Source organism: Seriola aureovittata, chromosome 10 (assembly GCF_021018895.1).
Source record: "Seriola aureovittata isolate HTS-2021-v1 ecotype China chromosome 10, ASM2101889v1, whole genome shotgun sequence".
Classification (NCBI taxonomy): Eukaryota; Metazoa; Chordata; class Actinopteri; order Carangiformes; family Carangidae; genus Seriola; species Seriola aureovittata.
In genome coordinates, this window is record NC_079373.1 from 11,950,653 (window position 1) to 11,966,503 (window position 15,851).

At 40.1% G+C, this 15,851-nt stretch overlaps 4 protein-coding genes and 5 non-coding genes across 10 annotated transcripts; 7 read left to right on the plus strand and 2 right to left on the minus strand.

Annotated features, from left to right (window-relative positions):
• Positions 1-846: 846 nt before the first annotated feature.
• lctlb (lactase-like b) lies at positions 847-4,750 on the plus strand. The gene is made up of 12 exons (XM_056387184.1): positions 847-1,023; positions 1,145-1,232; positions 1,342-1,451; positions 1,553-1,681; positions 1,811-1,906; positions 2,013-2,067; positions 2,166-2,327; positions 2,439-2,716; positions 2,867-2,993; positions 3,111-3,310; positions 3,462-3,525; positions 4,623-4,750. The coding sequence occupies exons 1-12, from the start codon at positions 847-849 to the stop codon at positions 4,736-4,738; spliced, it is 1,602 nt and encodes a 533-aa protein (XP_056243159.1). The 3' UTR covers positions 4,739-4,750.
• Positions 4,751-4,795: 45 nt separating this feature from the next.
• Positions 4,796-10,244, minus strand: zwilch (zwilch kinetochore protein). The gene is made up of 18 exons (XM_056387181.1): positions 10,023-10,244; positions 9,817-9,859; positions 9,332-9,424; positions 8,749-8,900; positions 8,450-8,640; positions 8,238-8,317; positions 8,005-8,160; positions 7,765-7,836; positions 7,582-7,675; positions 7,433-7,485; positions 7,239-7,341; positions 7,068-7,147; positions 6,791-6,947; positions 6,641-6,669; positions 6,423-6,559; positions 6,217-6,312; positions 5,609-5,724; positions 4,796-5,502 (listed from the first exon to the last, which is right to left on the minus strand). The coding sequence occupies exons 1-18, from the start codon at positions 10,070-10,072 to the stop codon at positions 5,414-5,416; spliced, it is 1,791 nt and encodes a 596-aa protein (XP_056243156.1). The 5' UTR covers positions 10,073-10,244; the 3' UTR covers positions 4,796-5,413.
• A 353-nt stretch (positions 10,245-10,597) lies between these two features.
• On the plus strand, positions 10,598-14,124 carry rpl4 (ribosomal protein L4). The gene is made up of 10 exons (XM_056386724.1): positions 10,598-10,708; positions 11,409-11,580; positions 11,707-11,813; positions 12,062-12,200; positions 12,477-12,601; positions 12,901-13,030; positions 13,162-13,318; positions 13,526-13,609; positions 13,795-13,915; positions 14,002-14,124. The coding sequence occupies exons 1-10, from the start codon at positions 10,706-10,708 to the stop codon at positions 14,071-14,073; spliced, it is 1,110 nt and encodes a 369-aa protein (XP_056242699.1). The 5' UTR covers positions 10,598-10,705; the 3' UTR covers positions 14,074-14,124.
• LOC130176973 (small nucleolar RNA SNORD16) lies at positions 11,902-12,000 on the plus strand. The gene has a single exon (XR_008828943.1). It is a non-coding gene; the product is annotated as a small nucleolar RNA SNORD16 (small nucleolar RNA).
• LOC130176975 (small nucleolar RNA SNORD16) lies at positions 12,298-12,397 on the plus strand. The gene has a single exon (XR_008828945.1). It is a non-coding gene; the product is annotated as a small nucleolar RNA SNORD16 (small nucleolar RNA).
• Positions 13,375-13,446, plus strand: LOC130176968 (small nucleolar RNA SNORD18). Its single transcript, XR_008828939.1, has one exon. It is a non-coding gene; the product is annotated as a small nucleolar RNA SNORD18 (small nucleolar RNA).
• On the plus strand, positions 13,655-13,721 carry LOC130176970 (small nucleolar RNA SNORD18). Its single transcript, XR_008828941.1, has one exon. It is a non-coding gene; the product is annotated as a small nucleolar RNA SNORD18 (small nucleolar RNA).
• A 15-nt stretch (positions 14,125-14,139) lies between the features above and the next one.
• On the minus strand, positions 14,140-15,753 carry LOC130175972 (dual specificity mitogen-activated protein kinase kinase 1-like). Of its 2 annotated transcripts, XM_056386726.1 has the most exons (5): positions 15,317-15,753; positions 15,039-15,103; positions 14,855-14,913; positions 14,679-14,724; positions 14,140-14,603 (listed from the first exon to the last, which is right to left on the minus strand). In XM_056386726.1, exons 2-5 carry the CDS (start codon positions 15,075-15,077, stop codon positions 14,490-14,492), a joined length of 258 nt encoding a protein of 85 aa, XP_056242701.1. In that variant the 5' UTR covers positions 15,078-15,103; positions 15,317-15,753; the 3' UTR covers positions 14,140-14,489. The 2 variants fall into 2 exon arrangements, with proteins under 2 accessions (XP_056242701.1, XP_056242703.1); XM_056386728.1 differs by having other exon boundaries at positions 15,039-15,753.
• LOC130176974 (small nucleolar RNA SNORD16) lies at positions 15,745-15,843 on the plus strand. The gene has a single exon (XR_008828944.1). It is a non-coding gene; the product is annotated as a small nucleolar RNA SNORD16 (small nucleolar RNA).
• The last annotated feature ends 8 nt before the right edge of the window (positions 15,844-15,851 follow it).

Here is a 15,851-nt window from a genome sequence, read left to right on the forward strand (position 1 = left end):
TCCTGGAAAACTGGACTGGAAATTATTTACAAAGAGAATTCTGTTTATTTTCTGAGAGCTGTGAGCATTCAAACCTGTAGATTAACCATGACGATGCAACAAATAACATTAATTTTAAATTTATCAAATAATGGGGTTATGATGTATTCCAGTTCACATTTAGTGTATTTGCGTGGAAAGGTTCATCCATTGTTATGTGATTGTGCACCATAAATATATCAACCTCTCTAACATCAGCTTTGCTTACAGAGGTGAAACCATGGTTTGTATGGGATCTGTCTGCCTCAGCAAGATGAGCTTACACTCCATTGAGTTTGAATAGGGGTATTTGGCTCTGCATTAGGGATGTGGGACCCCCACAGTGCATCACATTGGATGCTTCCAGAGTGTTTACTGTGATTATATTAAGATTTTTTTTTCCTGGTACTAATATAGTAAATTTTCAGAAAAGGGGTTGTAAGCATGTGTGTATTTGTGGTCTGGTTACAACAACCTGTTTGCTCCAGATCAACCTGATTATTGTGACTAAGTGTTAAGATGCTGAATGGCTCTTGTCTGTGTGCAGACGTCAGTGAGGGACTGGAGCAGAACCAGACAGTGACTGAGCTGCAGGTTCAGGAGTACCATGATGCCCCGCTGTGCATTCAGTGTGTGCCATGTGTTTATGTTGGTGCTGTGTCTGTCTGCGGCTGAGGACTTCGACTGGACAAAGAACGACCACGGCTCCTTCTATTATGGCACTTTTCCAGCTGGTACGCGCAACTTGTTCTTTTATGCAGAGGGGTAGATGCAGCACATTTGAACTATTCTTATTAGGAGCTGGACAGAGTTTAATGGTTGTTGCCAATGTTGTATTTATTAGGATTTTCGTGGGGTGCCGGCAGTTCAGCCTATCAAACAGAAGGAGCCTGGGACAAAGATGGAAAAGGACTGAGCATCTGGGACGTGTTCAGCCATAAGAAAGGCAAAATCCAACAAAATGAAACTGGGGATTCCTCCTGTGAGGGCTACTACAGAGTCAAGGTGGGGTGATCAGGTGTGGTGTGTCTGAGAGATATTGAGAAAACAGCAAGGTGAAATCTAAATATTTCACTCCATTGTGTGTATGTGTGTGTGTGTGTGTGTGTGCGTGTGTGTTGCACAGGATGATGTTTCTTTGATGAAGGAGCTGAAGCTCAACCACTATCGCTTCTCCATCTCCTGGCCTAGACTCATCCCCACTGGCATAAAGTGTGAGTAACTGCTATTGAATTTTGAAACTCAGCAGTAACACACACACATATGAGTCCATTATCTAATTGCTAAATCTGAATTTTATCTACATTTTATCACCATTTTCAGCTGACCATATAAATGAAAAAGGAATACAGTACTATGATGAACTGATTGACCATCTGCTGGAGAATAAGATCACACCCATCGTCACTCTGTATCACTGGGATCTTCCCCAGGTTGGTCCAAAATACTGATGATCCCCACCTTTACCTGCAGTGTGTTTGCGTTACAGTACTGCCCTTCCTACCTAGAGTTATTTAACTCTCTGCTTTTCTAGGTTTTACAAGAAAAATATGGCGGATGGCAGAATATAAGCATGGTCAACCATTTCAATGAATTTGCCAACCTGTGCTTTGAAAGATTTGGTAACCGAATCAAGTATTGGATCACCTTCAACAATCCATGGGTAGGTTCAAAATAAACACCCATCTTCTAACATGTGAATTTACTTTTTTTTACCACAGAACTTGGGTAAACGTGTATTTACCTGGTACTGAATGCTCTGTTATCGCACTTATACTCTTGTCAACCATAGTCTGTAGCAGTTGAAGGCTATGAGACAGGTGAGCATGCTCCTGGACTGAAGCTGAGAGGAACAGGAGCATACAGAGCTGCCCACCACATAATTAAGGTATGCGAAAACAAATGTATTCAGTTAAAGTATCAAAGGAGCTTTGCAACGTTAAACTGAAATATATTTATATGTATATATAATTTTTTTTTTTTTTTTTTCACAGGCACATGCAAAAGTTTGGCACACTTATGATACACAATGGAGGGGAAAACAAAAAGGTAAAGAAGATGGCATCGCTGAAAGTAACTTGATTCAGTATTTGCCTCTCAACAGTAATGTCTACTTGAGCGTTGAGAGCTGCTGTTCACATCTGCAGGTCTGGTTGGCATCTCTCTGTCCGGTGATTGGGGAGAGCCGGTGGACATCAGCAACCAGAAAGACATTGAAGCAGCTGAGCGATATGTCCAGTTCTACCTGGGCTGGTTTGCCACACCCGTCTTTCATGGAGACTACCCTCAAGTAATGAAAGACTTCATTGGTAAGTTGAATTGCAAGCAGGTAATCAATTAAGTAACATTAGTTCTTGTTAGCTAATGAGTTATGAGTTATGAGTGTGTTATGTAATCACTACTTTTGACTGTGTATGCAGGGAGGAAGAGTGTCCAGCAGGGCCTCGGGACATCTCGACTGCCTTCATTTTCCCCCCAAGAGAAGAGCTACATCAAGGGGACCTGTGACTTCCTGGGCATTGGCCATTTCACCACCCGCTACATCACCCAAAAGAACAACCCATCAAGTCGCAGTAGCAGCAGCTACTTCGCTGACCGTGATCTGGCCGAGCTGGTTGACCCACGATGGCCTGACCCCGGGTCAGAGTGGCTCTACTCTGTGCCCTGGGGTTTCAGACGTCTGCTCAATTTTGTCAAGGTGACTCCTGGTGTATAGTGAACAGTAAATGATGCACAGTTGGCTTGTTGACATTTGTTCTTACCTGAAATGATCATGGCACACTGCGACGCTAGTTAAATTACATAAATGTAATTCACTGTACACTATTACGATGTGTTTCCTATTCAGACTCAGTATGGAAACCCAATGATTTATGTGACTGAGAACGGAGTCTCTGAGAAGATGTTATGCACAGAGCTGTGTGATGACTGGAGGATACAGTATTATAAAGACTACATCAATGAGATGCTAAAAGGTGAATGGGCTCATGCATATTGTACAACAAAATTAAAAGACAGTGTGTCACATCAGACCGGTCATTAGAAGGTAATTAATCTAATCCAACCTATGTGTTCCCCGTGGTGTCATGCAGCTATCAAAGATGGAGTCAATGTGAAGGGCTACACCGCGTGGTCCCTGCTGGACAAGTTTGAGTGGGATGAAGGCTACTCTGAGAGGTTTGGCTTGTACTATGTGGACTTCAGGAATAAAAACAAGCCTCGCTATCCCAAAGCTTCTGTTCAGTTTTACAAACGCGTCATCACCTCCAATGGATTTCCCAATCAGAGAGAGGTGAGAGAAATCAGCAGGTGCAAAGACCTACCTCTAATCCTTCTTCTGGTGGATTCTTACACGTAACATTGCAAATACGGATAAACTAATTTCCTATGGAATGAAGACGTTTATGACGTTTTTGATATAACTGCATTGCACACCCTCACAGGTTGAGAACTGGAGGAGGAAGGCGATTGAGACCTGTTCTTCTAGCAACCAGCTCCTAGCGGCAGGTTAGTTCATCTCTAACATCCCTGACTTTGTTTATCAGAGATCAGAGGTGAACAGCTAGCTGGGGTAAACAAATAAAGATTCTGTCCTAAATATCAAAAACCTGACAACAGAATTTACTGCAGATCTATAATTATAATTTGACTTGAATATGTGTCGTTGTTCTTTAGGCAACTCAGAAAACACATGAACAAATTCTTAGTTAAATAAGAAGGCTGGAAATATAAAACAGAATGAACAAAATCTCCTACAGAGTATCTGAGATATCTTCTTTGTTTGCCCCTCCAGCTAGAAGAAAATCCAAGGAACATGCAGAAATGCCAAAGGTTTGGCCAGTGCATGATGAAGTTTAGAACTTTATGGTATATGTCTTTCTTTAATGTAATTTCTTATTTGTGTTGCTTTGTGATTGTGTGGTTTTAAATATGACTAACAGAGTTTAGGCCTCTGCAGTTTAACACTAACATGCATTTGAAATGAGCTCATGCTCCCTCTAAACAGTGTGAAACCGCTTCTTCATTTAACTGAAGTTTTACTAGTTTGCTTAAATCTAATTTGCAACCTAAAACAGCACTTTTGGTTTCACAGCAGCTTTGGCAAAAACTCAGTAAACATAAAGCTGATCAGTGGACTTTTGCGCACAGGGTGTTTCATAAAGCAGAACGGTAAATTAAACCAGATAACATTATACCAGGGAAACTGTAAGTAATAATAAATAAGATTTCAGAAGATAAGATTTTTAAAAAGTTATCTGGCTGTGGTACTAATGCTGCTTTCTGAAATATCCCCCAGTAGCACAATGCAGTTCTCAAAGGGTTAAAGTGCCGTTAATGAACTCTGAGTCATTTCTCTTTCTTTATTAGAGGAACAGCGGAGTACTGCTGCCAATATTCTAAGACTTATACATGGTAAGGAATCACTCATGCTCACTGTAAATCAGATAAAGGATGATTTGATTCAGGGGAAAAAAATATTAACCCTTTGAGTGCTGTACTTAAGCATCATTACTTGCTTCATGAGCAGTGTCTGAGCTATACAATAATGCTAGCAAGTTGTTAATGTGTGTGTGTATGTGTGTTTGTGTGTGTGTGCTTTGCAGACCCTTTGACCAGCCACATGGAGATGGTAACTGAGATCGTTGTTCCCACTGTGTGCACACTCTCTATTTTGCTCAGTGCCATCTTCCTCATGTTCCTGCTGCGGAGGCGGAACTAGAAAGTGTGCATGTTTACAATAACATCAACACACATATACACACAGGCACACAAACACTCATATTGTAAGTGCATCCTTTCTTTAATGGATCGTGTGTGAACATAAATACATTATTTGAAATGAATTTCAAAAGAATTACTGACTTCATTAAATTTGACGTGTAAACAATGTTTGCTGTAAAATCATTGGTTGAGCCTATAATCATGGGCTTAGTATCAGACACTTAAAAAGTGTGGCTAGCCCTGCAACAAGCTGGATTTACTTATTAAAATATTGCTGTGGAATATTACCATTGCAAACAGACCTTATGATATACTGGATTTTGTGTTTTCATTTGGTTAAAACTGGGAGTTTTTCAGCAATAAGCATCTGCCATCTACTCTATAGAATGTAAAAAGTCAACAAAATGATAGAATAGGATAATAAAGATATAGTTAGAAAAACCCTTCCAGGGTCACAGAACATATATACAAAGAACTGAAAGATGTTTAACAAAATATTAAACAAAACTACAGTATATTAACAGAAAACCCTCTCGTGCTCACTGTAGGTTTTGTGATGCAGCATAAGTCTATCTGGTATTTCAAAACATGTTAATTACTAATGACAATATTACATATGAAAATACATCATGAAAACATCTCCTGTTGTTGTTCAGTTGTGCTCTGTGTATATTCATGCAAAGTTGACAAGACTGCAGCACAACAAGGTGGAGAAGAATGCGGGATCTTCACTGTCTCCATTCACTGTTTCATTGGGGTATTCTAAAGACAGAACAAACACAAAATAAAATTGTAAAATTGCTTTACTGGGGCAGTTACTACTTGGAAATATATGGCATGCATATTTGGTGCAGTGCATGAAGATCACCTGTTTCAAAGATGACATGATCAACCAGTGGTCTGTCACTGAGCTGTAAGGATGTCCTGACCTCACGAGGACCATGGCCACTGGACACCTCAACTCCCCACAAAAGTGGCTGCTCTCTGAAACATTATGGATGAGACAAAGGCCCATGTTAACATTTTGAAGCTGCCTCTAAAATGCACAATGTGTGATTTGATCACAAGAACGCACCTGTAAATACTGTTGTGAATGCATAAAAAAGTCACTGACGATATAGTGCACTTGAATAACTAATGCTGTATTTGGCTGCAGTATGTGGCCACAATAGAAAACAGTGTGAAAGGAGATGGGCTCCTGATTGAGCACAACCAATCTCATGAACACACCTGAATATGGTGGACTTGCTTCTAATAATAAAAAACAGTTGTTGCAATTTAAAACCAAATTTGAGTCGGGAGGCAAAATCCAATCACAGAAATCCTTCCTTCTATTTTGCTTTTTTGACACTTCAGTGCATGAAAGAAATCACTAGTTAGTGTTAAAACATGATTGAGGAAAAATTTCACAATTTCATTTACAATTTTCTTTGAACAAAATGAAGCAGTTTGTATGCAAATGGTTGCATGACTTACTTCTGGTAGAAATGGCTGATCAGGGCTGGTTTGATTTGGAGTTTGAATTCATGTTCTTCGTCATATGGGTATGTTTTGTAGTGCTGCAAACACGATCTATGAGAGAGAAAAGGAAAACAGATATTCAGTTATCTACTTTAACATCATCAATAGAAACATACAATTTGCACACTAATACACCACAGGAAAAAGCCAACTTTATTTACTGTGTGAGAAGGAACAGCCGGTCATAGGGCAAAGCCAGGAATGTGCTGCAAGTCACAATTATTTCCAGCAGATGGTGCAGTTTCCTGAGTCGGATCACTTGCTCCTGTAGATCAACCTCCGTGCTCAGGTAGTAACACTGAGGAGTAAAATACTCAACCTCAATATTCTGTTAAGAGTCATTTGAAAACAGTTGTGAGCAAAAAAGTCTTACGCTTACCAAGTGGTTTAGAGTTGTCAATTCTTCACCTGAGAAAAACAAACAAACAAACGATAAAAAAAATAGTTTAATGTGGTAATAAGTGAGGTAATTATTACTTTAAAAACAAAAAACAAGTTCAGGGATTCATAATGATAAGTTAGAGGTTACCAATGAGATAGTTAATGTAATCTTTTCTCATCTTGTCCAGACCCATCTCTAGCAGCATGTGGACAGGAGTGACACCTGTGAGAGACACATGATCGATCTGCTGGTGGTAAGACTGCAGGATGAGCTTGCTGAGGGAGCTACTGCTGTCTCTGTGAATCTGGGGGAAGTCACAACAAAACAAAGCAAAAAGATAAAAAATTTGTCACACACACACACACAAAAAACTTCAGTCTTTTCTCAGTGGTCAACTGTTTTCAGAAGCTGCATCATCCCATACCCAGGGTTTGATGTCTCCATATCTCAGAGCTTCGATGACCAGTTTCAGACAGTCTCCAATGTCTTGATATGAAATCACACCTGTGATGAAAAAAAAAGGAATATAATATGATGGTCACTGCCTAATTATAATGTTACATCAAATTAAACTTTGATGAAGAAAAGGACTCACTCTTTCTCATGCGAACCCACAACTGTTCCACAAAATCCAAATCACCCCGTTCCAAGAGAGAGTTGAAAATAGGAGTGTCTGTGTCAGACTTCGGCTTTGTGTTCTTTAAGAAAAGATGGGGAGAAAAAATGAAGATGCTGGGAAGCTACCACATGTATCTCTTGGACCATCTCTTGCTTTTAACACCATCATACCTCGGCTGTTTTTGCAGCCTGATCCTGTAGTGTCTTTGCAGTGTCGTGAAGCTCTAAAAGAAGAATTAAAAAAAGAAGAAAATATTCATCTTAATTACCTATTAGTGGTAAGTCATAGAAAAGGTGAATTTATTGAACAAAACAGAAACCTTCTAGGTAGGCCTTGGTAAGATTTACAGCTGACGTGCTTTCCAAAGGTTCCATCCATTCAGTCTCACCAGTTCTCAAACCATCAGCAAGAGTCTGAAATAACAGGAATCTGACATATTTACTTGTTTATTTGTGTATTAATACTTACGGTCATTCATCTCAGATCACTGTGGGACACAAACCTGAAGAAACTCTAGCTCCCTGTACATCTCGAACATTGGGCTTCTCATTTCTCCGCTGGTAACTTTGATATTCTGCATGAGAACAAATATAAACAGGAAGAATCACAGTTTGTGCGGAATGATAAAGCTTCTATTCTCTTGCTGAATAACTGCACAGTGATTATGTCTCAAAATATAGACATATAAAAAGTGTTTTATGTTCGAGGAGAAGAATATTTTACATGCATAATATCAGCTTACCAGTGTGGCTGTAGAGGACAGGGGTGGGGTCTCAAGGATACTCTCCACATGACTCCATTTGAAATCCACTGTCACAGAACTCTGTGACTCAATCACTGTGTTTTCAACGACAGTGGAGCCAAACAAGTTGAACCTGGCACTGCCTTTAATTGCCATCTGGAAGCGCAGGCAGATGGTAAGTGAAGGAATATTCATTTACACTGAATTGAAAAAGAGGATGCACACTAACTTACCGAGGATGGGTGATGCCTTTTCTTGTGCTCTTGTTTAAGCTCATCTAAGGTAAGGAGAGATTTTTTGTCCACTGTTGAGCCTAGCAACATTCAAATTGGAATAAAACAAAATTTCAGAAACTTAAAAATCACACAGGAATTAATTATAAACAAATATTGGCTATAGTAATAATATTTGTTATTCAAAGAGGTATGGAGCACTTAAGCTATACCTTTGCAGGTAACGGAGTATAATTTTACACCAGATACTTTGTTGCCCACACAGACCGTTTCAGCCCCAAACCAGGTTGTTCTAGCAGGATCAGACATGTCACATCGCACCCACAGAGGGTGTAAGGCAGGGTTGTTGTCAACAGCTGACACATTAGCATTTTGAGATAATGTGTACCAAGACAGCAACTGCCTATAAAAAGAGAGAGAAGATACTACATTTTGATATATCAGCTATAGGGCTAAACTATTAGCACTTGCTGCATTTGGATGAAAAATTAAGCTTCTTGGTATTGGCTACCTTGCTTTCATGATTGTGAGCGGCTCTGGTCCCAGTTCTGTCTCGAGTACATTGACATCGGCATCAGCATCAGCATCAGCATCAGTATCAGCATCAGCATCAGCGCAGTTTGAATACTCAGCTATTTGTTGATCATCATTTATTTTTGGAACCTGGTGAAATCCAGAAATAAAAACATGGTCGAATAAGGAGCATGAGTGAGAGGATTGAAGAGGTTGTATGGAAAAAAGGCACCTGTGGAGGGACTTTGAGTTATATCTATTGCTTTTACAAGTATGCATGGCTTGTAATACAGAATAATGAGATCAGAACTGAAATGCAGGGCTAGTTGAGTATACTCATCTTATTTAAGCTATTAAACAAATGTTCCCCATTCCAAACCAACATTAGCATGTCAAAAAATCTTAAGCAACTGGTGCTGTATCAGAAGAACCATGCGCCAAGAAACCATAGACTCCTAAAATACAGGATTATGTTCATGTTCATTTATTTAGTTTACATATTACACTATTGTACACTATATGTCTAGTGCTTGCAGACACTCTGAATATGTTTAACGAGTCACAGTATTACCATTACTCACAGCTTTTTGACAGATGAAGACTGGCTGGTTGCCACAGTACAAATTCACCACACCGATTCTGTCTCCATTCATCTTTAGTATTTGGATGTCCTCCTGAAATCCATCAGATACTGTATCATCATTAGGGCTGAAACTAAGGATTATTTTTTTTTATCATGGACTAATCTGCAGACAATGTTATTTATTAATTAATTGAACTTTAAAACGTAAGAGTGAAACATTTCCATCACAATATCCTTGAGCACAAAGTAATGTCATTAAATGTCTTGTCTTGTCTGACCAACAGTCCAACACCGGAAAATGTTCGATCAACTATAATGTAAGACAAGGAAAAGCAGCCAATTCTTTTCGCTTTAAAAAATACTTATCATATAGCTGGCCGTTAAAGTTCTTGAGATCGACCACATGAACAGCTTTAATCAACACCATTACTGTAGCGTAGACAGATACACCAAACTGTGACAGATTTTATAAAATGAAATTACCTCATATGTATATGTATCGTTGCTTGCTTCATCTTGAAGAGATCTGTGGCGCAACACAGCAGAAATTATCCAACGAATTAACTCAACAAGACACTTATTAGGTAGTTTAGTACAAATCACTCTTTCTGTACTAACTTTTTAGCTTTAACTTGCGTTAACATTAGCTAAAGAAGCTAAGTTAGTAACGTTATACATCTAAAACTCACCGAAGAACATTGAAAAATTCCTTGGCGCTAGATATCACCTTTGAGCCCATCGCAAAATTGTACAATAGATCTCCTGTTACAGAGCGAACTATGTGGATAAAATAGAGAAAAGAAGTTAACAGAGTTTCATTTAAAGATATCAAACTTCGCACTGCTATTGTTGACGTTTTGACAGTCGCGCGCTAACTCAAATGTTGACGTCATGAGGTCACAGGTTATCACTCTGTCGTCAAAAGTTTGTATGAAACAAATTAAATTAAATAAAGTCCAATAAGTGTCCACATGAGCTTATATAAGCGAATGAGTAAGGCTAAGCATATAAAAAAATGAACTGATTAAACTGAAAAAAAATTTTTTACTATGAAAGTAGTCCGGTCTTTACGCCGATCCTTCGCCAACATGGAGTAAAGAAATAGTCCCAGCTATGGCATCGAGTATTTTGTTTAGTCTTGAGAATTTGACTAAAACTAGTAAATTCATAATTTGCACACTGATTCACGTTTTATCAAGTGTCTTTTTCTGGGGTAAGCAAAAGAATTGTCGAAATAACGCTTTTGACGGAAGTGGTATGCTCCGAGGCGGATGCATAAAGCATTCAAGGTAATTCACTAACTTCCTTTTTACTGTGGCCGCCATACCGTCAGGAGTGTGGTTCCCGGCGAGCCGAAAAATCATTTACGAAAATGGTGAGAAATTAAACTCGTATTGCTGTGAACATGGTATAGGACACGGGTGGGTTATATTGTAGTTTGTACTTAACAGATCTGGCTGTATTTTCTGTCTTTGGAAAGGTTAAATTCAGATTTACCAGAGCAGTGAGTTGGAAAGCTCCCAGCTAGCGAAGCTAACACGAGGAGCCATTTTGGACGAGCTGCTTTAGTTCAGCAGTTACACGTGTGGTTTCCCTTCGGTGGCCGACCACTTACAGTCAGCTAGACTAAGTCGCGTGTTTTCATTGCGACTGTAGCATATTTTTTTCTGTATGATCCAATTCTGACGTTACACTCTTCATGCCCTGAACATTTTAACATAGTTAACAATGAGTGGTCAAGTAAACTTAAAGATTGGCTTACGAAATCATGTTAGCATAATCGAGCTAAGCTAAGGCCTACAGCCGCAGTCATCTCGGCGATTTTGTCAAAGTGCGTGATATTAATGAGCCTAATAACTTTGCTCATGGCTGTTAAATGTGAGTAACATTAACTGCTGGCGATTCATCAGACTGATTAAATGATGGTAGTTTATCTGCCAGCACACGTTGGACGTGATTGATTGTCCAAAACGAGTTAAGTAACGCATTATAGAACCCTTGCATCTTACAGGATATGCACACCAAATCCACCAGTATGTAATTGTCTGAGTGCTTTTCTTCATTTCCCATCACAGGCCTGTGCCCGACCCCTGATCTCGGTTTATTCCGAGAAAGGAGAATCTTCAGGCAAAAATGTTGTAATGCCTGCTGTGTTTAAGGCTCCAATTCGCCCTGATGTTGTGAATTTTGTGCACACCAACATGCGCAAGAACAGCCGCCAGCCTTACGCAGTTAGTGAACTGGCAGGTAAGTACATATGTGTTGAGGTGGCACGTTACTAAGCCCTCAGTATACTCTTACAATTTTAGACTTAAGGTCTGACTTATTTTGATAGGATACTGCATTTGTGATATGTGTAATCGTGTATTTCAGGCCACCAGACCAGTGCAGAGTCCTGGGGTACAGGAAGAGCTGTGGCCCGTATCCCTCGTGTGAGAGGTGGTGGTACTCACCGCTCTGGCCAGGGTGCTTTTGGAAATGTATCCTTTTGACCAGGATTGAAGCTTCATAAGTTATCCTCCATTTTTAGAATGCTTTACTTCCCATGACAAATTAAACTTTTAGATTTGCTGTGATGGTGTAATTTGCGTCCTACTCTGTGACCAGTGACAGAATGCCTGCTGTCATATGCTGGCACAGTTGGCTGACGAACATTGAGTCTGAGCAGATTTGGTCCTTCACTAGTTAGTGCTTCTGCAGTTGTCAAACCACCTTGACTCTGATCTAGATGTGTCGTGGAGGTCGCATGTTTGCCCCCACTAAAACCTGGCGCCGCTGGCACCGCAGGATCAACACAACCCAGAAGCGCTATGCCATCTGTTCTGCCCTTGCTGCTTCTGCCATTCCTGCACTTGTCTTGTCCAAAGGTAAGATCCAACACACCATATTTGTAGAGGGCCACAACAGGTGTAGTTAGAAGAGCCATCAAAAAATTCTTGCAGTTAATTTAAAGTATGCTTTTCTTGCTATGATGGTGTAATTTGCGTCTGAGCCGGTGAACAGTGACAGTTGCCTGCTGTCTCTAAGCTGTCACAGGATATTGATGTGTGTTAAATTCTGAGCAAGTGCTGGTAACATTTAAGCCTAAAATCATGACAAGTTTGTTTGTGGATATCTTCAGTTGATTATGATTGATCTGTCAGGACACCGCATTGAGGAAATTCCTGAGGTCCCACTGGTGGTTGACGATAAAGTTGAAGGCTACAAGAAGACAAAGGAGGCCGTGCTCCTGCTGAAGAAGCTTAAGGCCTGGAATGACATTAAGAAGGTAATTTAATTCAGACCATAAGCTAAAGGATTTGATGTTTCAACTACTGTTTGCTCTTAAGGCTGGGTTGCATCAGAATTTGTTTGTTTATGAAATGGAAACAAAATGATTATGAAGTTAAGAGTTCAAATTGTATGAACAGTATAGGAATCGCTGCTCTTTTTGATACAAAAAGTCCTCCGTATTAGGGTGAATAACTTGAGCATATTTCACTTACTTGAAGAAAATAGTCTATACTTGTTATTGCACACTAATAGTACTTTTTTAACGGGACTATCATTATTTTATATCGTTCCCAGGTCTACGCCTCTCAGCGCATGCGTGCTGGTAAAGGTAAGATGAGGAACCGTCGCAGAATCCAACGCAGAGGGCCGTGCATCATCTACAACCAAGATGCTGGCGTCACCAAAGCCTTCAGAAATATCCCAGGTGGGTTGTTGTTAAAATATAGAATTACTGTTGTTTTAAATCACTATACATGAAATTGCTCTTTTAAAAGAAGCAACAAGATGATGCACTCAACTTCAGTATTAAGTTATTGTTTGTGCTGTATTGTCCAGGCATCACTCTGCAGAACGTGAACAAACTGAACCTCCTGAGGCTCGCCCCTGGTGGTCACGTTGGACGCTTCTGCATCTGGACTGAGAGCGCTTTCCGCAAGCTGGATGAGCTGTATGGCACCTGGCGTAAACCTGCCTCCCTGAAGGTCGACTATAAGTGAGTATTTGAAAAGCATGCACGCTGTAGCAAAAGTGACACTGGTGTTGATCATATTACAGTGATGAGCTTCCACTTCATGGTCCGTGTTTTTGAAACTCTGTGATATTTAACGAAGTTCTGAGTCCAAGCGTCACAAAACTGGTCAGTTTCCTGTTTTGATGTGAACATATATTAACCTGAACCTCTTCATGCCTTTTATTTCAGCCTGCCAATGCACAAGATGACCAACACAGACCTGAGCAGGATTCTCAAGAGTGAGGAGATCCAGAAAGCACTTCGCGCACCTAAGTAAGTACTGCACAGTTTAAGTGAATGAAATATGTTTTTGCTGGTCAACTATGATGATGTTCCACTTCAGGTCCGTGTTTCTGAACCCTGATTATATGGAAGTCCTGAGCAACGCAGAGTGTTAATTACAAACATTGCTGTTTAGCAGTTCACATTGTTAAGACCGTATTACATTGTCATTACAGCAAGAAGATCAACCGCAGAGTACTGAAGAAGAATCCTCTTAAGAACTTGAGGATAATGCTCAAACTGAACCCATATGCCAAAACGGCAAGACGTCATGCCATCCTCAAGCATGACCCGGCGGTAAGAACTTCAACAATTCAAGCTTGAAGCAAAAGCTGTAGATTTGTCACTTGTGATTTTTGAAATTCTGTTCGGTCTTTCCATAGATCAAGGCTAAGATGCTGAAACCCAAGAAGAAGCCCGGAAAGAAGGGAGCACCAGCCAAACCCAAGGCATAAGTTTATACATAAAGACTGGAGTTCAGTGATAATAAAAACATTGGTTTCAAATTCATGAGTCAGACATCTCATTCAAAATTTTAATTCACAAGACTTACACATAAGCTAACAAAGATTTAATCTATTGGTGCTGAAAGGACATGAGGGTAAAAACAGGAATGTCAAGCACACAGGCTGAGCAGCATTTGTCATGATTAAATAATCTGATCATTAGAAAAAGATGGCTTTTCAGGCAGGCCTGCAATATAGCCCAAAGAATTGTTCAATACAGTTAATTTCACTTGGCATGTGGGTTTGTACACTGAATATATATCTATTGATTGCACAACATTTTGAGTACTTGGTATAAACATACATATTACCCATAATACAAATCCAGTCAGGGCCTTGGAATGTGTTTGTCGCCAGAACAGATCTCACACTGCGTTGCCATTGGTGGGTGTCACAGGCTGATTGAGTCCAATGGTGCTGCACAACCAGCCAGCAAAGTCGACCTGCTCTGCCTCGGACTGTTTGATAAAAGGATGCACCTGGAGGAATAGAGAGTAGTGTGAGCTGCCAAAGCGATTACTACTAAATGATGACACTCAAGCTTGCACACTCACCATCAACTGTTTCAGGTCTGCTCGCTCTGCTGGGTTTTTAATCAAACTGCAATGGAGAGCCAAAACACTTTAGAAAGTGTAGTGCATTTCTACACCACTAGGTGGCATAAAGTCTAAGATCTGGACATTCCTCTTATGACATGCTAGTAAATATTTCAAACATTTCTTATACATACCATTTATTCACAAAGTCTTGAAATTCAGAGCTAAATATTCCAGGTAGCTTTGGTGGAGGCTGAAAATTGGATGAATGGAAGGTCAAATACGGTATGCTCAAATTGCAGGCAAAAGCATTAGCACAATGTAAACCAGTATACAGACCTGCACGTCAGAATGTGGTAATATAGCAAGTACACTCACCTCATTTACTATATAATCGAGCAGCTCAAATATAGCCATTGGAGGTCTGCTGTCAGGTCCGTATGCTGTTGGGGGAAACAAAAATTATTTGATGCATTTTCTGCACCAAATATCACTCAAGGTCACAAGCAGTTGTCCCTTCATGACAATGCTGTACTTAATTTACTGTGGCAAACAATTTCAACTCTATTTGGAATCATTTCAGTTGAGGCTGCTGTTATTTATATATAAAAAAATAAAAAAAAAGTCAGGATGAACCAGTGTCATCTCAGACTTACAGCTGCCTGGTCGCCCAGGAGGCCGTGGCTTTGGGGAGGACTTGCTGGACACCGCTTCAAGTTAAGTAACGCATTATAGGACCATTGCATCTTACAGGATATGCACACCAAATCCACCAGTATGTATTTGTCTGAGTGCTTTTCTTCATTTCCCATCACAGGCCTGTGCCCGACACCTGATCTCGGTTTATTCTGAGAAAGGATAATCCTCAGGCAAAAATGTTGTAATGCCTGCTGTGTTTAAGTCTCCAATTCGCCCTGATGTTGTGAATTTTGTGCACACCAACATGCGCAAGAAGTGCCGCCAGCCTTACGCAGTTAGTGAACTGGCAGGTAAGTACATATGTCTTAAGGTGGCACGTTACTAAGCCCTCAGTATACTCTTACAATTTTACTTTACTTCCCATGACAAATTAAACTTTTAGATTTGCTGTGATGGTGTAATTTGCGTCCTACTCTGTGACCAGTGACAGAATGCCTGCTGTCATATGCTGGCACAGTTGGCTGACGAACATTGAGTCTGAGCAGATTCGGT

Excerpts from the sequence above, each read along its gene's own strand:
- lctlb (XM_056387184.1), top strand. The coding sequence starts at position 847 with ATGTTGTATTTATTAGGATTTTCGTGGGGTGCCGGCAGTTCAGCCTAT. Across the intron at positions 1,233-1,341 it reads CATCCCCACTGGCATAAAGT|CTGACCATATAAATGAAAAA; the intron begins GTGAGTAACTGC and ends CACCATTTTCAG. Across the intron at positions 1,907-2,012 it reads CTGCCCACCACATAATTAAG|GCACATGCAAAAGTTTGGCA; the intron begins GTATGCGAAAAC and ends TTTTTTTCACAG.
- zwilch (XM_056387181.1), bottom strand. The coding sequence starts at position 10,072 with ATGGGCTCAAAGGTGATATCTAGCGCCAAGGAATTTTTCAATGTTCTT. Across the intron at positions 9,425-9,816 it reads ACGATACATATACATATGAG|GAGGACATCCAAATACTAAA; the intron begins GTAATTTCATTT and ends GATGGATTTCAG. Across the intron at positions 6,948-7,067 it reads ATGGAGACATCAAACCCTGG|ATTCACAGAGACAGCAGTAG; the intron begins GTATGGGATGAT and ends GACTTCCCCCAG.
- rpl4 (XM_056386724.1), top strand. Across the intron at positions 11,814-12,061 it reads GCCAGGGTGCTTTTGGAAAT|ATGTGTCGTGGAGGTCGCAT; the intron begins GTATCCTTTTGA and ends ACTCTGATCTAG. Across the intron at positions 13,916-14,001 it reads TCCTCAAGCATGACCCGGCG|ATCAAGGCTAAGATGCTGAA; the intron begins GTAAGAACTTCA and ends GTCTTTCCATAG.
- LOC130175972 (XM_056386726.1), bottom strand. The coding sequence starts at position 15,077 with ATGGCTATATTTGAGCTGCTCGATTATATAGTAAATGAG. Across the intron at positions 14,725-14,854 it reads CAAGACTTTGTGAATAAATG|TTTGATTAAAAACCCAGCAG; the intron begins GTATGTATAAGA and ends TCTCCATTGCAG. Across the intron at positions 14,604-14,678 it reads CAGACCTGAAACAGTTGATG|GTGCATCCTTTTATCAAACA; the intron begins GTGAGTGTGCAA and ends CTATTCCTCCAG.